Raw genomic sequence first — 24,965 nt, forward strand, 5'->3', positions numbered from 1 at the left:
AGGCAATCAGGTTGGTCTGCCATGACCTGCCCCTAATGAAACCGTGCTGGTTGCCCTTGAGCATCATCTCTGAGGCCAGCCCATCTCAGATGTGCTCCATGATGATCTTCTCAAAGAGTTTCCCTAGGATTGAGGTAAGACTGACGGGCCTATAGTTGTCTGGGTCCTCCCTCCTCCCCTTTTTAAAGATGGGGACCACGTTAGCTATCTTCCAATCATCTGGCACCTGGCCTGAGCACCACGAGCACTCGTAAAGCCGTGTTAAGGGCCCTGCAATAACCCCAGCTAGCTCCCTCAACACCCTGGGGTGGAGAGCATCTGGACCTGCTGATTTGAACACATCCAGCCCCTCCAGAAGCTCTCTAACCCGGTGCTCCCCAACCTGAGGTCTGGAGGTGTTCCCCTCGAGTCTGTCTTGCGTCACAGTGGGGAAGTCCCAGTCTCTGCACAAGAAAACGGAGGTGAAGAATTGGTTAAAGAGGTTTGCTTTCTTCTCTGGCGCAACCACCAGATTGCCCAGAGGATCTTGCAGGGGCCCCACATTTGCCGGTGCTTTCTTCATAAATTGATAAATCCTACCTTTGATCGTGTCAGTGGCTCCCCCTCCTGTGTAGGAGAAACAAGGGGAGGCTGGAGTACTATAAGACTGTGCTTGTTAAACAAATAAGATATGGCAGCATGTATTTATATCTATCTACCAAAGACTAAAATAAATGTCCTTTTTGACTTTTTTGGTACATTTAATTTTTTTAACTTGTATTAGTCTGTCAGTTTTGTATATATTAATAATACTTATGACTCAGTGTACCCTATCTTCACGTAACTGCCATAGCGAATTTCCCTTTTTTTGAACCATCCTGACCCAACAGAATCCTACTGAATGAACCAGGTTCCCAGTTCTGACCCACTAATAACGAGATGATCAATTTCTAACTTCCTAATTGACAAGGTATGTTGATCTGAACACCTGAATCTTCTTTAGAACATTTTCAAAGATAACTTGTTCCCTGTTAGGGATTGTTCGTTTTGGCTTTTAGTCATCATATAATACGTTTGATAATCATGTGATTAGTTGCTAAGCACTGTGTATTTTCGCTGAATAAAGGAGAGAATCGACATTCCCCTTTTCACTTTCACATATAACATTGGTTTTCATGTAAAAATAGGGTCAAACTTCATGAAACAAGAGAGAACGTGTTTCTCTAACATGTAACTATTGAGTAAAGGCAGCTTCACGAAACGTGAAACCTAACAAAACCGGCCTGGTGCCAAGTCCTCGTCCACGCACCTACCTCCAGCAGAAGTGCTCAGCATCCTGGGCTCAGCACCACTGGGGAGGGGACAACGTTGTTCTCTTACCCAGATTGCAGTGGTCACACAGGCTCATACTGTATCTGAAGGTCACTTGCAGTGGAGGGGATTAATTAGTGAAAACTATAACGTGATGTTTCACGTTGAGCTTGAGGCCTAGCTGAGTTTGAGGACGCTAGTCCAGTCAAGACAGGGAAATTGGACAGAGACAGACCAAGGGAAACCAGGCTGAAAATTATTACAGGAGAGTGACTGAGAAAAGCAGAGAAGGCAGTAATCTGGGACTCCCCGGACTCTGCAAAGGGAGAAGCTTTGGAAGTGCATTTAAGAGGGGTCTCATTGACGGTAATGGGGCGTATGGGAGGACAAGGAGTTCACAGTGGGTATGTACAGTGGGCACTTGTGACGCATGCAGAGTTGTCACATCCCAGAACAGTATTCCCTGACCTACGATGGATTCTGCTTTCAGAAACTCTTTTAATTCTAAGCAGATGCATTTGTTCCCCCAAATAATTAAAATTCAGTTTTTGAGAACATACGAAGGATGAGATTGCGTAATACCACAATCTTGCTTATTTTGTCTGGGTTGTGTAGTTTGAATACATGGCACCGAGTCCAATGTCAGACAACTGATAAAAAGCATAAAATGAACTAGAGCGGTTCTAAAACTTCAGCTGTTTATTTGGACAGTTCTTTCCGCTGTCCAGCTGGCATATTTAAACATTTAAGAAGAAAAAAGTCTGCATTTCTGAATTACTGGTTAGATCGAGCATTACTATTAACATCCATTTTTTGTCATTATGGAACCAAGAAAGCATCTTTAAAAATCATCTAGTCCCATCTGTACAAATGATTCTCCATAAATATAGAGAATGAAATTACATCAGCTTATATTTGTAACTGTTCCCCAAACGTTACATGGTTGGAATGAATATCAATCAATTAGCTAAATTCATGCAAGTTTTATTTGCCTGTTTTCACATGGAGCCTGTGCATCTGTTTAACTAATTTATGACTAACTCCTGGAGACTATATTAAATACTCTTTATAAAGACCAGTGTTGCCAGTTTCCCCATTGTTCTTTATCCTATTCTTCACTTTTTAATTAAGCAGACAAAGTACAGAGCAGGGGGAGGGTATTTTGGGCAAACATTTTTTCAGTGGGTAAGGAGGAGAATGGAGAAACAGTAAGGTTACTATGTTGCAAAATCCACCAGCATCAAGAGACATCCGAAAATAAACTTTGTTTTTTTTGTTTGAATCTCTTTAAATATAGGAGCAGGTCCCAGTTCCTGTTTACCATCCAACTCCTAGCCAGACCCGGCTAGCAACGCAGCTGACAGAAGAGGAACAAATAAGAATAGCGCAAAGGATAGGCCTTATCCAGCACCTGCCTAAGGGAGTCTATGATCCTGGAAGAGATGGCTCTGAAAAAAAGATCAGAGAGTAAGTCTTACCCGTCAGCTGTTTGAAGGGGGAGGGTCGGTTGGCCTTTGGTTTGGTTTACATTACATTTACATTAAACTTCTGCAGCAGAAGTAGTTGTGCAAAATGATTTCCCCCTCCCCTTTCCTATCTCATTGCGTTCTTCACCTCATTTCCTTTGACTAGGGTTGGGTCTCTATATCCGATGAAGCGAGGGCCAAAATGTCACTCGGAAGCTGTCTTTCCTCCCACTGACTGCCTGGAGCAGCCCACAGCTCCTCTTCCTCACCTGTATACATAACGGTGTCCCCTGCATCTCTTCCATTTTTCTTTCTACCGTTGCCTCTTCTCAGTCCTTTTAGCCTGACTGACCCTTCTGTCTCCTTTATTACCCCATTTCTGATTTTGTCTGTCACAGAGCCTAGAGCCGGCCCTGTCCTCCATTTCTTCTCTCGCTTGTACGCTCGCTTCCCCTCCCTAGAGCCATTCCTGAACACAGTGTTGATCCTTCCGTATTCTCCTCAGCAGAAGTCTTCATAAGCAATCTCTCTCTCTGTCTCTCATTTTGTCCTGTGTTTTAAGATCACAAGCCCTTCAGGGCAGGGCTGTCTTGGCTCTGCTTTTAAGGCATAGTGCCAATGTGTTGGTTCCATAAAGTTTTTTAAACAATATATAATATGTAGGCCAAACCATTTTCATTCTTTGTAATGGGAGTTGCAAATGGTCTCTTGAGTTACACAGAAGTAAGGGTGTGCCCCTGCTCTCTGCTATATCTGACTGACTGCACGAGGGAGTGCAGTTTCCTGTGCCACAGAACCGGGTGGTGATTTCAATGGATTTACAGCTTTAGCGGCCATGTCCCACGGTCACTAAAGTTCTACTAAACCATGTCCAAGCCCTCTGATTTGTTCGACTTTTTTTAATACTCAGTTCACGAGGGTCTGGCTTGTTGTGCTACAGTCTGCTTCCTACAAAAGGTAGGTTCACGTGGACATGTATGGGTCCCATGACCTCGTGGCCATGCTGTGTGCTCCTGCACAATTGCATGTGGATGTGTTTGTGGCTTAAACTTGGTCCTTTGTCCCTCATGTGATAGACTGAGGGCATGGCCAACATGCCACCACCACTCCTGGTACTATAGAAGATAATCTGGTGCCTTGTTGGACCCCCAACCCCTACACAGGGATATGAAATTATGAGCTCCTATTCTCCATGCGTGGGGCATGTGGCCAGAGACTTCTGTTGGTGAACTAGAACAGCAAGCATCCTGAACAGGACAAAAGTGCGTCGCAGGGATCAGGCCCACATACTTACACTGGGCCCAGATAGAGAGTGCTGAATTAAAGGGAGTGCAACCAGCATTTGAGCTATTGTATCTGGTGGTTAGGTAACATGAGGCAGAGACCACCTGCTGTAGACACCAAGCTGCAATTCATAACGAAAGGTATAATTTTTAATCTGATTTATGGAAGCCTCTGCAACATTGTGTAGACATAATCACGCAGGTTTAGCGAGCTCACTTTCAGTTGATTAGAATTATTGTGGCACGGGTGTTGTGCTTTTCCTGGACCAGCACAGCTACAACAGCACTCCAGCCCTGTAAATAGTATGGAGTTTTGAATAAATGTACTTTCTTTACTAAGTGGGGCCAGAGGAGTGTCAGGCAACTGAATTTAGCCCCTTTCTGTATATTTTTCAACAGTGCTGACTGCAGCCACTAGGCAGCCTAGGGCCTATAACTCAGCCTCACCATCCCTGAGTGGGAGGAATGGTGCAGGATTATCGTTCAGACTGTGTCTGGTGAACTAGCATCAGGACACTTCACAAAATAAGACCATTAAGAAAAGTTCTACAAGTTTACCTTCATTTTGTTTTGGCCGAGAAACCAAGGTCTGTAGAGAGATGTAGGTTCAGTCAAACAGAGTGCCTGGCCTCCACCTTGCCAGCCTCGCACAGGAAGCGACAGATGCTGTAAATAGACTTCAGCAGGACAGCATGAGATGGGAATATGGCAGAGGAGAACAAAAGTTACCACTTTGGTGTCTCTCCACTGCTTCTCTGACCTGTAACATTTTTTTACCATTTTTTGACCACAAAGTTTGCTGCCAGCTTTTCCATAGCACATTTACTATTGAAAACTTCTGTTGGGGAAAAATGTTATAACGCCAAATAATAGGAGTTGATATTAATACGCTCATTACATATTGGCACAGAATAATGGACACGGAGCTTTTGGACTGGGTAAAATGACAGCTGCACAGATGGTACAAGTGGACTTTCCTGGGTCACCTACAGGAGAGGCCAGACAACAGGCTCTTGAACCAAGCCTGGTTTTGGCAGCCTGATGGCAAAAGGAAGGAGAGTCTGTCCAGAGGGATAGACACACTATTCAGTCCCAAAGCAGCAGGAACTTTAGAGGTTAACAACCTGAGCAGATTAAAGGACCTGGCTCAGGAAAACTGACTTGTGATGTCCGTGATGGTACACAAAGCAGATTCGCTTCACCTTCACATACTGGCTTTTGATTGAAATTTTAAAGTTCCTCCATCCATTCCCAAGCTAAAAAATGAGCTGTGTTTCATCTTCATGGATTCACAGAAGTTTTTAGGGCTGGAAGGGACCTCCTGAGATCATTGGGTCCAGCCCCCCTGCTCTGTGCAGGAAAGACTGCTGGGGTTAAATAACCCCAGCAATGTGTGGGTCCAGTCTCCTCTTGGAAGCTCTCCAGGGTAGGTGCCTGCACCGCCCTCGCTGGGAATCTAGTCCAGGGTGCGGTCACACGAACTGTGAAGATGTTTTTTTCTGATATCTAGTCTGAAATCTTCTAGGAGTTTATGACCGTTGCTCCTGGTTTTCCCTTGGGGTGCTTTGGTGAATAGTTGTTCATCTAGTCCCTGATGCTCATATTTGTAAGCTGCTGCTACCAAATTCCCCCAAAATCTTTTCTAAGCTAAACAGTCCCAGATCTGTCAACCTTTTCTTGTATGGCTTGCTCTTCAAGCCTCTAATCATGAGTGGCTCTTCTCTGGACTCTCTCAAGCTTCTCCACATGCTTCTTGAAGTGCGGTGCCCAGAGCTGGGTGCAGTATTTCAGCTGTGGGCTCACCAGTGATGAGTAGAGCAGGAGAACAACCTCCTTGGTTTTGCTTGAGATGCATCAGTTGATACATGCCAGCGCATTGTTTGCTCTGCCAACTGTAGCATCACAGTGGTGGCTCATATTCATTTTATGGTCAATTATGACCCCCAGGTCCCTTTTGGACATGGTGCTAGCAAGCCTGTAACTTTGTTGCAGATTTTTCCTCAAACTACTCTCTATTTAGGCTATGGAAACAGTCCGTTTGCCTTTCAAAGTTCACCTTTATTTGAATTCTTGATGACATAAATGGTGTTGGGATCTTGGAAGATGGGAGTATATACTGCATTCAGATGTTGGTATATGAATAATCCTGCCCTGGTCTTCTCCTTCAGCAAACATATTTCTTTGGCAGGGTGGGTAACGCTTCTCTTTGCCTAACAGTTAAGCATCTTACTACTTCTCTGGCCTCTCTTTCCCCAGGTGTGTGATCTGTATGATGGACTTTGTTTATGGGGACCCTATCCGATTCCTGCCATGCATGCACATTTACCACCTGGACTGTATAGATGACTGGTTGATGAGATCCTTTACGTGCCCCTCCTGCATGGAGCCAGTGGATGCAGCACTGCTTTCGTCATATGAGACTAACTGAGCCAGGGTTTATCCTCTGACCCATCAAGGAAACCATCCATTTTAATGGGTTTGATCCTTTGTCATTCAGCCCCAAAGAGCCAGGGATTAGGAATTAAGATCATGCACAAAAAAAGTACATTTCCTAAAAATTCCTGAAAGGCTGCAAACATTGGAGAAATGCATAATATTTTAGAAACTATAGAAAAAGTAGGAAATTATTTTTATGTAAAGCCTTGACCCGCTCCTAAAAAAATATAATGATCCTCTAACGCCTGTTCTTACACCCATATATAGGAATTGTGTAAAGTGTTACAGCAGCTGAAAGTGTTTAAATTGCCTGTATCAGATTTTAGTAGAAGCGAGGTAAGGGGTGGTTTTTTTCCCCTTAAATAAAGTAATAGTTTTTGCTCTCATTCTGTTCACAATCTCCAGGCATCTGGGTCAAGGCTTTATTAAAAACTACATTTTATAACACTGGCACAAAGAAATAGTTTTAAGCTTGTTTGCACAGTTCTTTTTTTTCCATTGGAAATGGAATCCATTGCCTTAGGTCTTTTTAATAGTGTATTGTTATTGTTGGGCTGGCTGTACGCTTGAAAACCAGTTTATTTATAACCTGTTAAAAGTGCTATATTTTGTTTGCAGTTAGGATTATGCAGAATTCAAAGTGATCTCCTAGCTTGTAAGCAAACTGAGATGCACTATCCATTTTCTATAAAAGTGATGATTTCACGTGAGGATGCTAAACCAGTCTGATAGTATTTTTTTTTTTTCTGTTTTTCCTTAATTTGCTTCAGGTTCGATCAGACAATGATCCTTAAACTTAAGTATACTTCGAGTATCTACATTTTGATTTACCAACTTGAAGGTGGACACCTGTGCTTAAAGACATGATGATGATGATGTAGCTATAAAGTAATCCAGAACACTATGTCCCATTTTCAAAATATAATGTCACTGTTGAATATCACCACCCCTCTTTCCCTTCATTCCCCTAAAAAATACTTGTCTTGGGTGATAGCAAAAGGATACTGCATCTCTTATTCCTGTAGTACTTCTTAGGTCATCAAAATTAAGAATAAACATACTGTATCTTGGTCTCTGTATGAAATGCATCTGTTAAGTCCTGCTGGCTGACATTTGTCTACCAAGCAGATATGAAACCAGATATAAGAAAACTGTATTTTGTTTTGCACATGGATACAAAATTCATATAGACACAGAAGTTCGTAGCAGTGATCAAGGAGAAAAAGTACAGCTGAAGTAAGAGTGATACTAATATCTACATTTCTGAAGCAAAAAGGTATGTGGTTAGTAGAGACAGTCTAGCAAAGATTGTAGCTGTAAATGTTTTTATCCATTTAGCATGCGTTTATTTTTCTTAAATGTACTCCACTGTGACTTTTATACATTCGATGTAAAGCTGATACATGGAGAAGTCTTAGTCCTGTAAAATGAGATGCAGCCTCAAGTTAACCGCAAAAAATCAGGGAACGTTCTTGATTATTTTGCATATACCATTTTGAGCACTCGATCTAACCATTTGTATTTAAACACACAAATACTTGGAAGAGTCTGTGTACTTAAAAGAGAGAGGAATTCTGTCTGTCATGAATCATCTTAAAAGATCCGTCAGTAAAATACAGAATCAGCATATTGGTTTATTTATTAGCCCTGCTGCTAAAATGTACACCTTACTACACTGTAGATGTAGTCGATACGGTATCCAAAAGGTGTTTAAACCAATCTATAGTACCAGGTTCATTGAAATAGTTACACAGTGAACTTGCCAGAAGTTTTTACTTAATTACATGAAGCAAATCGGAGAGGAAAGACCTGAAGTTGTGCAATATTCTCAGTGGTAAACCATTGTTCCTTTTTTATCATTCCATGTGTGTTCTTTCTGTGCGTTTTTTACATAAAACGTAATGTCCATGTTGTCAAGTATTATAATCCGATTTTTTTTCTTGTTAAAATTGGCAAATGAACAATTTTTAAACATTTTTCATGTTTGGTATTAGTCTTTATTTATTATAAGACTTGATTATGAAAGATTTGGAAGTAGAATTGAAGTGACTGGTTATTGAGCTGAATGCTTTTCTAGGCACTTTGTATATAGTTGAACTTTTAACACTGATATACTTACCATGTTAAGAGAAACTTAAACCTATGCTTTTATTAAAATACTTGTTAAATAAACTAATAACAAAAAGGTGTCAAGGGCTAAAGTTAGAATTGATTCTACAAGAACATTCCAAAAAACCCAAACTCCAGCCTAGAGCAGGTATGTGCAATTATAATAAATGCATTAATTGGTTTCACAGTTTTAGGCACAATGCTGATGCATAAGAGATTTGCGGTTCCATAACTGAAGTCCCTTAATCCAAATTCTGGATTTATATTAATATTTTTGATTTATAATTCAGAGCTCCAAAGTGAATCTTGTGCTAGAAATATTTTACATCAGCCTAGGACCAAATGGTGTCACGGGAAGTGGTAGACTGCACTGTTAAGATCACCGAGGGCCTAGCCCCAGCTCTGAAAATGATTTCCATTGGGCTTCAGTTCCTCCAGCTGTAAAATGAAGATAATGCTTGCTTCCTACTTGGTAATGTCATTTTGAATTAAATATAATGATCTCAAACTATGTTAGGCAACCTGACGGCAACAGTCATTTCCTAATCTACATACACTGTGGCCCATAAGTGGCATACGACTTGGATTCTTTCAGCCTAGACGTATTTTGCATTCTTAATGTAACCTCCCATCATATATGGCATGGTTGTATTCTTGTTATAGGTGGCCCTTAGTTTAATGTTTATAAAGTATTTTGAAGACAAGGTGTTATATAATACTAGATGTCATAATGATGTTTAATTTTAAAGTTCCTTGAGAATCCACATACAGAATATTGTGGAACCAACCTCCCTTACCAGCCACATGGCGGCACGATGCTTAGAAACAGTACAAGCTTTAGAAAACTTCATTGCACAAGCCATGTATAACATCATAAAGCATTTTATAAACTGTTGGGCACTCAGTTCTGTATTTATGTTAAGACTTAGAACTGTCTCAGCATTATTGGGACTGAGATGTCACTTTTTATTTTATAAAACCAGACTTCCTTGGGACTGTTGGTCTTGTTACATAGGCTTCAAAGAGGAAAAAATAACTTTTAGAAGCTTCTTAAAATTTCCTAATTTTTCTATATAGGAAGAGCTGTGAATTTAAAAACCCTAATTTGTTGCAACCTCCCTGCATTAGAAGCAGCTGCCCCTTCTGGAAAGCTGACAATCCCTCCCATAGTATAAAGCACACCTTTCTAGCTCAAGGGATTTTAAAATACCAGAGCTTACACTCATCACTTATTCAAGGACTGGATGTTTCCTGTTCTTGGCCTGGTGCAGTGCAATCTTTGGGGCAAAAATTGAAATATGTTTTTGGTGCATAGTTTTTTATTTTTTAATGACAGGTATTTGACTCTAATGATCGAGACCTATGTACATCAAGATGTACTTCTGGCTAGCATATATGTTACATGATTAGAAATGCATGATAAATACCACCCGCCTCTCACCAGCACTTCCATACACCCACTTGTGTCTGACTAATTCTTTGCAGTGTTTTCAACAATTAAGTTTCAGAAGCTGATGCATGAGAATGTTTATTAAACTTGTAAATTGTCCAGAAGTTCATAAGACGCCCTGATTTAATATCCCAAATAAATTTGCTTTAAAGGATTACATTTTCCTTTATATAGAAGTTTAGCCTTTGGGGGGACGTATGAATTGGCTGTGCACCGGTCACCTTTTAACTGTCTAAACCCATTTCAGGATGCGAACGTGGAGCTGAGCATTTCATAAAGAGGAAAACCCAAGTTTGTCTTTTGACAGAGTAACTGCAAATTTTCCATAAGGTACACTTCTGATTTAAGGAAGAAGAGTTCTCTTTACACCGGTAGCAAATTTCTTGTGATTTCTCCTTTGAATATTGTATGAAACGTGTTTGTGAAAATTATTGTCCATCTCTCTAGCAGCGCAAGGTTGCAAGGGCAACACACTTCAGGAAGCGAGCATTGTAATTTACTCATGTGTTAAGGCTCCTTTGCAAAGGGACACTGACACCAGCAGTGTTCTTGGTTGAAAAGCTGAAGTGGAAATGAAAAAGCTACCTTGTCTTCTGTATATCATGAAACTAGCAGGCGTCTCCCAAATAGAACTGTGTGCACAAGAGGACCTGGACTAAATGACCCTTGAGGGCACTTTCCAATTCTAGGAGTCTCTTGTAGATATTTAAAACTTATTTTGAAATCCTTCTGAAGTTGATTCCTATAATGGAAGTTAGTTTTACAATTTGCTTTGTGATTTAATAGCACCCTGGCTCCCAACATAACAGGCCTGATCCAGATCACTAGATCAACACATCCTGGTGCACAGAAGTGAGACTCTTCAGCAGTTTTTCAAGATGTTGAAGTAGGGGCCGTCTGTTTGGCCTGGTTTAATGCTGGGTAAAAAGAGGAAGGCAGGAAGGCCAGGTAGAAATCAGACACAGATGAGATGAAGCTCAGGATGGGGTTTGCTTTTCTCTGTGAGCACCAAGGTCTTGGGAACTCTTCAATCAGCAAGGGGCATAGATTGGTCTTCAATAACCCATGCTAGTCAAGAAGCCAGGACTCACCGGATAAAAGGTGCAGATGGCCTTAGCCTCCCATGAATCCAGCACATTCGGCAGATGAAGGAGCAGGACCTGTAGCCTTGTACTTCCTCCCCCAAATCCCACTGACTCACGGAAGGAGCTCCTACAGAGCTTGTTGCCCAGAGACTCTCTCTGAGTTTCCAGAGGGGATGGAGAGATCTTTCTTGCTTATTTTTACTTCCTCAAATGCATGGTTTTGTTTTTTTAAATGTTCAACTTAGAATCTTTGGGCTGGGAGGTTGGGAAGTGAACAACGGAAAACCCTATCAACATGCAGAAAGTTGGCAGTAAGTAAATTCCCTTCATCCTTCTGCAACAGGTTGAGCAGTGCGGAGCTGCAGATTCTTGGTGCACATGTGCTTTATATTGAGTCCTTTCAAAAAGCAGTGCCCACTGGGCTGTGCACATGCAGTGTGCACAGTAGAGTGTAAAAAAAAAAAAAAAAATTAAGCTCAACTCCTTATTGCCCACAGCATCAAGAAACCAGGAATGTAGCATCTGCATTGCTTGTTCCACACCTTGCTTTAGGATTGAAGTCTTTAAAGCTTTTAGTTATTGCCTTCTGATGAACTCAGTCTGCCCCTCAGCTGTTTTCATCATAGATAGGAGTAGAGTGAGGTCTTCCTGCTGCATTCAGGGTGTCCTCAGAAAGGCAGTGCTTGATTTGCTAACCTGCCTGCCCATCTGCTGGTGCTGTGCTGATCAGTGATGGCCATGGTTCCTCTTCGCTGTGCCTTAGCAAAGGGCATACACTAGTGGGCTGCAGCATCTGCAAGTCCTTTCCCAAGAGGATGAACAAGGCTAGAGAGGTGAAGGTGGAGCCCTTTGTGCCGCAACATTGCCATGCGAGTAACCTCTGACCCAGGCAGACTCCGTGAGGAACTTCAGACATCTGGCCAGCACATCGACTGGCTGAGAGGCTACCTTTCCCCTGTCACTTCTCTCAAGACCTAGGTGTCAACTATGCCAGCAATGGTCTCTTAGGCTCTCGGATTCAGGAACAGCACTAGCACCAATCCCCCTTCAAGGAGTGGGAACGGAAGTCTTCCCCAAGACCCAGACATCCAGAACGTTGAAACCCGAGTCCTATACAAAAGGAAAGCTAAAGCCAGCCCTGACAACCACTTCTAAACATGATGCAGGCTGCCAAAGCCCACATTCATGTCACCATCTGCTTCGGTACCAAACACTATAGCCCTAAATGAAGACGCCAGACAGTTACGACATCCAAGTCTTCTGCACCAGAAGAGCTCAGTGGACACACAGGAAACAGCATAAACTGGTAGATATGCTGCAACTTTCTTCAGGACAGCAGGTGATACAAATAAACCTGTACCATGTGAGCCAGTACAGATCCCATGGCACCAGCAGCTGTTGCAGTTCCATGCTAAATGGAGAGGTCCAAATATTTCTACCAACCTCCCTCTTCCAGTACTGGCATAGCTTAAAGTCCTCCCTTAGGACACCAAAACCCGTTTCTGAAGGAAAGGCTCCTCCATGACAAGCCTCTGCATGAGAAAAACAAATTGTCAGGTATATTTTCCTGTGACCTCTTGTGTTGGAGGGGGTTTTCTAGCTTGGTGTTCATACTTTCTGAGGTCCCTGGAAGGCCTTTTAAGGCAGAGGGCCAGCTTACAGCCCTACAGGCTTTTTAATTAGCCCTCTGTGCACTGGCTACCTGAGCTGGAACGATGGTCACCACTTTCCAGCCACAGGCTCCAGGAATCCTACCTGGAGTACTTGTTACCACTGAGAACCTTCCTTCTGAATGCTGCAGTATTTTCAATGAGACAGAAGGAGCTTTTATATGCATAAAATCATCTAAATACCAGTCTGCAGTTGCTGAATCTTAGGAGGAAATTTTTGAGGCAACAGAATAGATGGAGGAAATAGCCATCATTGTGCACTGCCATGAGCCTCAGCACCCCCAGGAAGAGGCTGCTCACGTAGGAGGCATTGTCACCTGCCTCTTCCTTGACTGTTGCCTCAGTCCGCAGTCTGGGAAGCATCACTTTCGACCTGCAGGCTGGGAAACAAGGTGGACCTACCGGGGAGTACCAATTTTAGCAACCTATTAGAAATCTCTTCCATTTCTAGGAATTTGGTTGGGATTAAGCCTTATGTTATTGAAAGGAGTTACCCTGTGTCTGAGGTGGTGTTTAGACGTGGTACACCCTTGTCAATGAGAGACTGATCTAGCCAGGTAGCGTCATTCTGCCCTCTGTGGTCTGGCAAATTGTTCCCATATCAGAAATGGGCAGAGTAGCAACATGGCGCTCATTATTCCCTTGTGTAGGCTTCCAGGCTGGAATGCAAGACTGGCAGGTGATCCTGCAATCGCTCCTTCGATAGGCCTCTGCTCACCTGGAACGAAACATAGCAGGTGAGGGCCTGGCACTATTTCCATACCGCAGGAAGTGAAGGACACGTAAAGCACAGTAGCAGTAGCAACAGAATCTGATCATGTAAGCATGGAGCGTGTGTATAGCAGGAGTGAAATCTGTGTGGACAAGTCATCTCCCATTCCTGTGGGGTAAGTAACCCTTAGCCCAAAGCCCTCTCGCTGTAAGCATGAAGTGGTATTAAGATGACTGTTCTTCAGTGACTTGCCTGTACAGAAGTTTGAGATATTTAGCAATTACTCTAGGCATCAAATCTTTGTCATCACTGTGGTCTCTGAAACGGTACTTTCACAATAACCTTCATTTTATTTTCCTTACAGAAAGTTGTGGGTTGTCCCGCAGTGTTTTCCTATCATTTGTTTCCAGTAGTTTTGTCATCCATTTCCCAAAGTCATGATCTCTGATGTGAAAAGTCATGTTGTATCATGTGGGTATTTACTTGTACCCTGTTTCTCTCTAATAAAAAGCGTATCTTATGAAAGAAGAAAAAGTCAACTTTTAAGGCACGACTCATTTTTTTGGCATGATTCTATTAACTGGAATTAAGTAGTAACGGTTAACTTTAATATAATTAGATAGAACAACAGACATTCCAGAATGTGAAAATAAATCTTGCCCCAAATTATGCTGTACTCCCTATAACAAGAATTTTGGCTTAGTGAAAAATATGAGAAGTTCATATTGCTCCACAATTGTATGTCTCTAGACAATGGAACAAGCCACTCCTCTGTCAAAACAAACCGGCTGGGCTAGCAGCTTCATTTACATGTGGGTGGTAAACCTGAAGGCTACCATCAATGATTTCACAAGTGCTCATAGTAGCAGATTCTGCCAATAAGTATGCTTAACTAATGCAGCTCTACCTACTGGCCATGTCACAAGGCTGCAGTCATTTTAAAGAGCAGACTAGAAGCATATGGCTTCACTTAAAAGTAAAAAGCTGAGAAGAGTGAAAATACAAATAAAAGTCTCTATCCCAGTGTGCTTCTGTTAACTTACAAAGCTGAGACAGCTGCTACTGTCTTCATTCAAGTAGGTTAAAGGTTGTGCTTTAAAAAGGAATCGACAGAAAATTTAGAGAAGGCCGTTTGGCGTACCTTGTCTGTGCTCTTCCTGTAAAACATGAGGCAGGAGCAGCAAGCACAATGAAACATGCTGTAATACAGAATTTCACATGATCTTTTTGTCTGGCAGTAATGTGCACAAGTAGGGTTTTGAGAACAATGATGGGATGGATGTGTCTTAAGCCTTCAGAAATATTGCTGAACCGAGAGCAAAAGCACTGCAGAATCTTATCAAATGTGTGAGCTCCCTTTCTGTTGGCGAGTCTTAGCAGAGGCAGTGATTTACTAACTGTGATTGAAATAAAGATATTTGTTTGGTGTCTCTTTTTCTAAGACTCTCCCTTCTACCTTTTCTAAAGCAATGCTAGGAGCAAAGACAGTATCTTAAGCTATATTATAGATTTAAATATTCCTTAATTAACCCATTGTCCAATGAACATGCCTTCAAACATGCATTTCTGTTGCTTAACAGGAGTCATGTATATAAACGTGACTAGAAGACAGCAGCCAAGTTATTTTTGTATTTGTTCAGGTTCTTCTACCTTATTTGTAATCAAAGTTTCCAGTAGTGCAGTAAGTGGGGCGACTCCCATCATGTGTTACTGGTTATCTCGTCCCTTCCCTCTGGGGAGAACATACGCTGTGCCTCGTGCTGTCACCAGTTGTGCTTTTATAGGAGATGTCAAGGCATGTAGCACTTGGAGCAGAAGGTGGTGAAGTCTGGAATGGTCCTTAGCACCTATGGGGGCTCATGGACCACCCACCCCAAGAGATGGTTCTGCCACGTCCTCAGTGACAGACTTCAGCAAGCACTCATCTTCAAGCTTGAGGCACATTTTTAGATGCAGTGAAACCAGACAATCCTTAAAGAAAAGGACTGACATCAGAGAGGTCTGATGTGCTCACAGTTGCCTACTTGGAGCAGACACTGCAGTATCCTGAAGGCTGCATTCCCTTGTAGGCAGTAGTGCTGCCATCCAGCCAAAGGGAAAATCAGGGGTGTCAAACTCACCTTCTGACCGCAAGGCTCCTTACAGCCCAGATCCAGTCCAGGGCCTGAGGTGGCCCAGGCAGCAGCAGCTCCAGCTTCTCCCCAGTGTGGTGATAGTGGCTCCAGTTCCCAGCGTGGCAGCCTGGCTCCAGCACAGAGCACATGGCAGTGACAGCTCTAGCTTCAGCATGGGACAGGGTGGCAGCAGCAGGGCTGGAAGCTGAGGACCTGACACCACCTTGGTGGCAACAGACAAAGTGGCCAGAAGATGACCGGGACTGGGTCAAGTCCTTGCTCACCCACCTACATACACACTGTCTGCAGCAGGCCACTGCCCCCATGCCGTGGCCCACTGGTAGCCCATCAGTGGCTCTGATGCCCGGATCCATCCCGCAAGCCATATGTTTGATGCCCTGGTGTAAGTCACCAAGATCAGGTCCATGTCTACCAGAACAGGAAAGTTTCTAGCTAACTGGATATGACAAAGCATGGCCTGCATGGGCTGATATGCAAGTGATGCATCCATAGTGTGCGAACTCTGGTGTACCTCCAGGTGTTAACTATCTTGTTCATCTTAACTGAGCTAATAAACCCACTTACTACCTCTCAACAGCATCTCCGTCCCCGGTCCTTTTCCCATCTATATCATAGAAAGCATAGTGAAGTAGGGCTGGAAGGGACCTCCTCCTAATCCCACACAGGGACTCAGTCCTACCCAGTCTGCTCATAGCAGCTGACAAAATAGGTTGGTGCCTACAAAAGCTCCTGCTTCTCTGAAGCAGCTAGTCTCTAAAGTGTCACCTCACCCTGTCTCTTGCCTGATGTCAGACTAATGCAGATTAGCACCTCTATGTGCTGGTATATGATCTTAACATTAGTGGAGACTCCAACAGTATTTCTACAGGCTGAACCAAGCAACCATCACCATAGGAGCCTGCATCAAGGCTCAAAACTCTTCAAAATTCTTCTCTGCCCACCAGAATGAAGTCCCATCTTGCAAGGGAGTCCATCTCAACCAGCTGTCCTATCATCTATCAGCTGATCTTGTGCATTCAAGTTGTGGATCAGATCACCAGCTCATGGACCTTTCTTGTTCCCTGGAAGAAAACCGCCTTCAGATGATAGGCAATCCACAACAGCAGCAGACTATCACAGCTTCAAATCTCAATGTCTTGGCCAAAGATCAAGTATAAAATATCCTTGACTGCAAAGACTGAATCAGAAATGACCTGTGAAAAGTCCTGAGGAGTCGAGTGAGGTGATTATCATCTCCCCAGAGCACTAGGAAAGCAGAGTCTGGGCTGCAAGACTTCCCTCCTCTTGCACAGCATGTGTGAGAGAATGTAAATGACACTCCATTTTTTCCCCCAATGCTTTTGCTAGGTGATCCACAGCAAACACTGACCTCCCTTGGTAGGCAACTTCAAGCATGCTAAGAGGTGGCAAAATATTAAAAATACATTGCAGCCCCCCTTGGGAGCTGGAACTGGAGTCCAGAGGGCTTTCTGAAAAGCATCAACAATCATAATTTTCATGGCATTTCTCATCAAAATATGCCTATGTTGCTAAGCTACTTGCAGAAGAGGGTGCAACGGCAAGCAGAGGTGACATGTATGAAGTGGAACAAAACTCTGTTTATTATATACAAATATAAGAAACAGTAAAGTCTCTGCTTTTTCCATTTCACTTTTGATGCATAATATGTAAACAGTAACTGACTGCCCCGAGTGGACTGTTGTGATCACATAGAGCTGGTAACACTGCTTTTCGAGGAAGCGCATCCTGCACCTGTGCTTCTAAATGGGGGTGGTTTTTACAAAGGCTGCGTTTGCTGTTGGCATCCAAGCTGAAAGTTGTCAAGCAATCAGGGCTGGGGAAAGTGTTTCTGCCCCCTACAATATTAATTTGCTTTAGGAAACTATTTCACATCCCTGGAAGAGGAAAAGAATCTGTCAAGACTCCCTTTCTCTTATGGGGAACCTCCCCCCCAATCCCTGGACCAAAGAGGGGGGAATATTCCCCTTGGTGATATCTGGGGACATGAGCCTTCCTGAAGAGCCTACCTTCACAGAGAGGGGCTGTGGAGCTTAGAGGCCCTCCTCTCATCCCCAGCAATCCTGGTGGTAGGCAGGAGCTCACCTGCAAAAACATGTCTTTCCCTCCCAACACAAAACCCCTGGGTGAGGGCAGGGTTCACCTCAAACCAAGTTAACTCTAACCTTGCCTTTTGTGCAGAAAACCAACAATTCTACAGCAGACAAGGTCTGGCTGAGGGGCTAGTCCCTTGCCCTGCCTTCAAGAGTCACGGCCAAGTTGTCTATGGAGATGCAGACATGGGGGGACGGGGAGGGGGCATTAAGACTGAAGCACTGCTGCTCCCTTTTGTAACCGAGGAAGAATTACAGAGAAGTTTTGCTTCAGCTCAAGCTTCCTAGAGCAGAAAAACTACTGTGTAATCCCTTTAGCCTTGGAAACGTCAGTTCTGAGAGCCCAAGAACCAGGATTCTGGGAACGAGTTTATCAGCAAATGCATTCTGTGCTGCTGAACAAACAGCAGAACAAACACTGAGTTTCTTAAGTGACCTTCAAGGACTCAGATTTAACAATAAAACTTCTGGTCATGTTCCATCTGTAAAGGATACAGGTTTGTTTCTTAATGCCCTCTTGTCATTTTAAATGTCGCTGAAGGAGGAGGAACTATCTTTTCCACTGTCATCTTCATTTGCTTTTCCCTAAAACTCTTGATATGCCGTAAATTATCCAGTCTCCAAAAAGGATAGCAGACAGACTGAGCTTTAAAAAAAATGACTTGCTTAAGAGAGAAGTTTCTTAATGGGTTTTACTAGCAAGTTTGTTTTGGCAGCTAGAAAATTATTGCAGAGAAAAGCTGGTAAAGGGCTTTGCACGAAGAACTGGACATGCCTGAAATTCAAAACCTCCTCACTGTTGTGCTCCTTGAACTAATCTGAAAAAACTGGCCTTGGATTTCTTCACACTATTCCAACTAACCAGCTCAGAGACTGGCATTTCCTTTCTTACGACAGCAGCAGTGTGAATTCAGACAGACATTAATAAAAGATCAAAAGCCAACGAACCTAAAAAGGCTTGTTTCATTGTCTCGTTTCATATTCCAGCATACTAAGCAAATCTGTAAACGGTTAAAAATCAGATACACAAATGAATGATGAATTACACAGACATGGACGCTAAAAGCCACGCAGGGAAAAGACATCTTTGCTAGAAGTTAGGATTCAATTTGGATTTTTTCCCCACTGTGATGTACAGTACCAGATTCAATTTAAAGTTTCAAATGCCCCGGTCTCTCAACACAGGCCTGAGATTGAAGCAGGGAAAAAAAATTCACCCTGACACCTTGGTAATTTTTTGTTTCAAAGTCTGTAGGCAAACTCCATCGAAGAAGGAAATGTTACAACACTGCCGAGGCTCCAGAATGCATTCCGTTTTCTGGGACTGATTTGGCTTGGTGCAAGGCGGCTTGAATTCTGAAGTGTGTCCTCGTTTCCATGGAATAATTCTTGTAATTTTGTCTACAACAAAAGCAGATCCAATCTGATAAGCATACCAGCTCTAAACATTTTCTACTTATCTTTACATTAATTGTACTAAACAACACAACTGCAGACAGCAAGAAAAGCCTGTTCTCACTATCTCCTTTGTTGCCTACTCTAAAATACAAGGCATGTGTGCTTAGCAGAACAATGCAGCTCTTTGTGCTTTTATTTGTAGTTCTAGTATCTGGCAATTACCAGAGAAAATATAGTTTGATAAGATATGGAATCTGTTCCACTCAATCAAAATGTTAAGTGTACATTAAATATCCATAGTGTCAATTTAATTTATGCTTGGAAATCAGATTTATTTTATTGTCCAGATTTTACTCAATGTTACTATGAAGCCAAGCATCTGTAATCTTAATAACATTTTAATAAGGTGAAGACAGGAACACAAACATTTTGCTGCACAGATATAAGACAAGAATTTCAGCGCTGCTACTTAGGACACGTAGATACGGATGTGACGTCAAGCTCGTTGTTTACAGGCAGGAACCCTAGTGAGAGAATCAAACTTAACTGAAGAATCCCGTTAGATTTTCATATGTAGTGTAACATGGGCGAGGATTGTTTTTAAGGTCTTAGCCTAAATTCTGACATTGTGTGTGCGGATGTGAGAAGACGTGTTCCCAATGCTACTTTCTTCAGGTTGCTTCAGTTTCTTCAGCAGAATACAAGAGGTGAGAGCTCAAGTAAAAAGAGCTGAAATGCGCAGTCTCACCGAGACCAGAGCTCTTGCAACATCCTACCTACTTGGAGCATAAACTGTCGTGCTCTAACTGAACTGCAAGAGCGAATCAAGGCACTGCAGTAATGAAGGACAACCACTGCTAAGGAAGGAACGTGGCCAAAGCGCAGAAGGAGCCTGACACACTGCATGTTTACTGACACACTTCACGCCTGAATTTTGCCTATCTGCAGTGTGGCAGAGAAAAGATGAACCAAGAGGAGACCCAAGTAGGACAGAAATATTTTAAGCAGAGATACAAATTTGCGATCTCCAGACCAACAGGGGCAAATCCGCTGCTCTGTTCTGTGGCTCAAGAAGGCCTGAGTGCATGGTGTGCAGGGGGATGAGCGAGGCTGCCTGGTCTGCTGCTATGGGAAGAGAATTATAAAGGGGTCCGGGCAGGGGCCTGCAGAAAGGTGCACAGGCTGCTCTGGCTACTGAGGTAAAATAGCTGGCAGGGAGCAGCCCATCAGCCTAGAAGGGAAAGGCAGGTTCCCTTCCCCTCTACATGACCAGAGCCTGACTCAGTGCCATGGGCTGGCCTCTGGATTTTGCTCCCAGCAGCACATGTGCAAGGCTCCAGCCAGTTACAGCGACTCGCAGTGAGCTGAGTGCATTTATTTCTCCTGAGAGGTAAAGTCCAGGGAGGCCATCCACATACAGCTCTTTTCTAGGCGTCACCACCTCTCCTCTGCAGGACAAATACAGAACACGAGTCCTGGCTGGTCAAGAACAGGTCGTTTACCTTTCAAAAGCTACTTGACACTTGGGGGTTACAGATGAAGTCCTAAGTAGTTTCTGTATTTTTCAAAAGCATTCAAATGCTGCTTGAGTAACTGACATCCAGCCTGGGAGCATGGGGCCGATGTGAAAGGAGGAATGACAACCTGGTCACCCCACTTCTCCCCACTGCAGCAAATTTAAACCTAACCAGTAAGCTAGGTGCTGCTTGTGCCACCCACAAGGCTGCCGGACGGCGGCTGTGCTGGTCTCAAACTCCGGTGTATTTACGTCACCCTGACTGTGCCAACCACACCGACTTGCACCCTCTCCTCGCTAAGAATGCTGCTTGCAGCAGATGGCAATATCAATGGAAGTGTTTCTAGGTATTGTCAAGCCGCCCGAAACGTTTCTCATTTACCACACTCTCCACAGCTGCACCACTCAAGTCTGTTGTGCATAGATTTAAGTCAAAGCTGGCATCATTTGGCAGGCAGTGCACTCATCTCCACTTGAGAGTTGCAAACATGAAGTTGCTGGGCTGGAAACCACCTGACATAGCCAGTTCTCCCTCTGGTGGCTAAAGGGAAACTTCCTGTTCCAAGCTGGGTATATAGAAAGCCTTTGCAGGGTTAAATGTTGAGAACGAATCCACCTACCACGATTCTGACCCACTGTGAAGTACTCTCCTCCCTTGAAAGCAGCAGCACGGTGAACTGAAAAGCAAGTGCTTCGCTAACCCCCTAGGAGAACCAGACGTAGTGAGACAGGCAGTTTTGTTTTGGAGGTGTCTGGAATGAATGTTGTATTCGCCAGGACATGGATCAGCATCAGCAGAGTTTACCCCACTCTTAGGAAACCGCAGTACCTGTTCCAAAGGGAAGGCTGAAAGAGCTTCCCATGGAAAGTCAAGGACACGTCCATGCAGCACGGAAACTGAGCCCCTGGCAGAAACGCACTGCTCAGGCACAGACGGTTTTTCCTTCCAAGGTGAAGACAGCGACCTTTGCCTACTGTCCAGCTCTTCTGAAGCAGGATGAAGAAACCCCCAGTGTTAACTTGTCCTGCTACACCAGCTCAGAGACCAAAGCCCTGCTGGCTTCAAATGGTGACAGGATGCCTCTCAGGTTGTTTCCCCCACTCCAATGCTTGTGGCTATGACTGGAGCCACATGTTCAAACAAATAAGCTCTAAATACTTTCTAAGCATGTATGACATGTTTTAAACTACACTGCTGCCATGTCCAGGCTGGGCTGTTGAAGCTGCTGACTCAAGACACGTGCTGGGGACAGTCCTTGAGCAGTAAGAGATGAAAGATTGGGCAGAATGAGTTGCCCTTGACTCTTCATATCCAGACTTTGTTTGCTATTTTGTTCTCCTTCAAATACAGACTTGGAAAAGAAAAAAAGGGGCTGTTTTGGGTGCATGAAGTGAAAGCATTGAAACACTTTCAGCTAAGCTTTCTGATGAGGATTTTGTTATTAAAAACATTCTCTCTGACAGGCTGCCCAGTCCGGGGTCCTAACTGTTGGAGTGGGAGTCAGGAACCCTGCGTTTTACTCCTGGCTCCACTTCGAACAGGCTACATCACCACCCTTCCTTTTGTGTAAACTGGAGGACTGCCTACACAGCTCACAAGGGCATTGAACGGGTACAGTAAGACATGTTTACACGGTGTGTCTGGCCAGCACAATGCCAAGCAGTTTTCTCAGGAAGAAATTTTGGCTCAGCAAGAGAGCTGAGAACTGTGCAGGGGCAGGATACAGATTGTTGACTCTATGCTGAAGTAAGTACATGATCAAGCCCAGACATTCCTGATTCATTGATAATATCGTCCCCACTGTACTGCTTTGTTTGGATTTTTTTTTTTTTATGGAAAAGCTAAACGCTTCTGCTGCTTTTCACAGGCACCTACAACAGCAGAGGCAAAGACGCTGCCTGAAAGTTACTTTTACTGCATGTGTTTAAGAATGTGGTGGAAGAACAGAGCACTGCTGGCCAGCAAACTGAGTTGGTATTTTTCTGCTACAGGTTCCTGAATTCATTCAATGCACCTCTTTTGAAAAATAAAGTTACCTGGCGAGGCAGTTACTTCATGTTGTTCAGGAGTGATTTCTGATAGGAAACCCCGATAGCCGGGCTAGGAAATATAAAGCTGACTTCTCAGCACCTAAGGCAGCTTTCCAAGCAGTACAGTCTCTCTGGATGTGTTACATGGCAGTGACATGGCAAAGAAGGCTACAGACAGACTCTGGGGGTGAGTGCTGTTCCCAGCTCTTCCACTACTTGATGCCTCTGTTTTCCACTCCCGGCCCTTGGTTAGACTGGAAGCTCTTCAGGGCTCCTTTTCCCCAGGTGGCACAGACAGCCCCTTCCAGACCTATATCCTTAAGTATCTGGGCAATGCCTGTCTCATTTTGGCAAGATCATGAGGCGTTGCTATCATACAGTAACCCCTGTGTTTAATCAAACAATTTCTGCACATGTGCATAGTAATCTTACTTGGCCTTTTCCAGTAACTTTACTCCTTCTTCTTTCCTGCCATTGTCTAGGTACAGCACAGCAAGCTCAAGCAGGGCATTTGGAATTAGATAGTGGTCGTATTTTATCTTCTTTTCACTGGAAGAGGAAGAGAAGCATTATTAACAAGCAGTTCATGCTGAAGTTCTCTCTCATTAACAGTTCTAACTACAAATCACCAGAACAACTGAGTTTCAGAGAAATAATCCATGTCACTATGATGGTCATCACACTCCCCATCTTAAGACAAATCCTAGGTTATTCAATGAGTGCTCTGTTCTACACAGTGATATGTGACCAACCTTACACATGTAACTCTAATTAGCAGGAGAGTAAAAAAGGTGGTGGCTCTCTAAAGGCAAGTCTACAGTGTCAAAGGACCAGACTGAGGAGTACTGCAGTATAACATGCCAGGCCTGGTCCGTACATGCTATACCCCAAATAAAGGTAATGTAGATGTCTTACTGCCTTAGCCCAGAAGAGTGGGATTGTCCATGTGCACACTAAGGCAGATGTCAGCCCCAGGATGTGCCCAGTTTCACTGACACCCCAATGTCTCTTTCACAGCAAAGACATACTCTTTGCTTCATCCACAGAATAAGTTTTGCCCACATGTGCTGCCAAGATGAGATGCTGTTCACTAAAGACTGTGCAACCATTTGGTTCTTTGAGTTTGGCTCTCACCTAGATAGATTTCAATATACCCATGACTAGGTGGGAAAAAAATAAGTCCTCATCTTCCTCATGACTGGGTGAAAAAAAATAAAAGTGGTGCTGTCCTTCAAAAATCACCCACTTGAAGGTCTCGGATCCTTCTTTCTTATATGGAGAAAGAGATGGGTAACAATACTGGCATTTACATCTTCATGTCTGGAATTGTGAGCTAGTGACAAACTATTATTTTAGGCATTCTGCAATCTCCGTTTGGTTTAGTCTTCATCATGATAAAAAAGTTTTTTTCTTAACTTAGGTTAGCTAACTGGAGGTAAAATCCTAATGAAGACAAAGCACTTTGCAGTTTTTACATAAGTGAATAGGTTGAGTTAAAATTTATGTGGGGGCCTTTTCTTTTACAGCTGTGAGAATCTCATTAGGGCAGTCTATGAAAACAACAAATTCCTTAGTCTTTGCTGGGATTTTATCATGTAGCAGCAGACACACAGTTAAAAAAACATCTTTTTTCCCCCCCCTCGTTGCTGAAGGCGAAGTCTTAGCTCCTTTGAAGTTGGGTTTCTCATTAAAACTTGCCTTTAAGGCAGTATCAGGTTCTATTGAGCTTCTTACACCCATGCTGTTTACACTATAAACATGTCATCCTTGGAGCAGGATCGGCTGTGCCAGGATGTGTCCCAGCAGAGCTTTTCCACTTCACTGGGTGACACAGCCATTGCCCGATATTCCGAATTGGGGCACTGCAGCACGACATGAACACCCAGAGAGTCCCCCGCTGGGAGACTCCCTGGGTGTGCCTCTGCAAGCACTGAAACCCAGGCAGGTGCTCTCAGGGCTTCAGGGGCCTGGTCCTGCAGGAGAATTCTCAGCCTGGGGTGGCTGGAAAGCACAGGCGGTTCTGGGCTGCTCGTGATCTCCCTCCATAAAGCGAACAGATATCTGCTGCAAAAAAACCCCAGCACCAATATTTATCACCCCTTGTTGTGGCCACCGGTGGTTATACAGACCTCAAGAGACCAGCTAGTCCAGCCCAATCTATAGGCACGATCACTCTGGTCTGAACTTTTCCGGATAAACATCTGCACAACCTGTTCTTAAAATGCTTGACAGAAGCATGTTGAGATTAAAGCCCCAGTTCTGCTGCTTAGGCA

The 24,965-nt window shown here is 43.6% G+C and overlaps 2 protein-coding genes across 4 annotated transcripts in view; one reads left to right on the forward strand and one right to left on the reverse strand.

The window, feature by feature from the left end:
• Positions 1-1,659: 1,659 nt before the first annotated feature.
• Positions 1,660-8,664, forward strand: RNF11 (ring finger protein 11). The gene is made up of 3 exons (XM_019530627.1): positions 1,660-1,698; positions 2,588-2,757; positions 6,296-8,664. Exons 1-3 carry the CDS (start codon positions 1,660-1,662, stop codon positions 6,465-6,467), a joined length of 381 nt encoding a protein of 126 aa, XP_019386172.1. The 3' UTR covers positions 6,468-8,664.
• An 8,550-nt stretch (positions 8,665-17,214) lies between these two features.
• The window catches only part of TTC39A (tetratricopeptide repeat domain 39A), a 92,686-nt gene continuing 84,935 nt past the window's right edge, over positions 17,215-24,965 (reverse strand). For all 3 annotated transcript variants that reach the window (XM_019531403.1, XM_019531406.1, XM_019531405.1), the window contains exons 17-18: positions 23,125-23,241; positions 17,215-19,148 (exon numbers count right to left, since the gene is read on the reverse strand). In XM_019531403.1, coding sequence (XP_019386948.1) covers positions 19,028-19,148; positions 23,125-23,241 — 238 coding nt within the window. In that variant the 3' untranslated portion in view covers positions 17,215-19,027. The remainder of the gene's footprint in view (positions 19,149-23,124; positions 23,242-24,965) is intronic.

Source organism: Crocodylus porosus, unplaced genomic scaffold (genome assembly GCF_001723895.1).
Source record: "Crocodylus porosus isolate Cpor-Errol unplaced genomic scaffold, CroPor_comp1, whole genome shotgun sequence".
Lineage (NCBI taxonomy): Eukaryota > Metazoa > Chordata > Crocodylia > Crocodylidae > Crocodylus > Crocodylus porosus.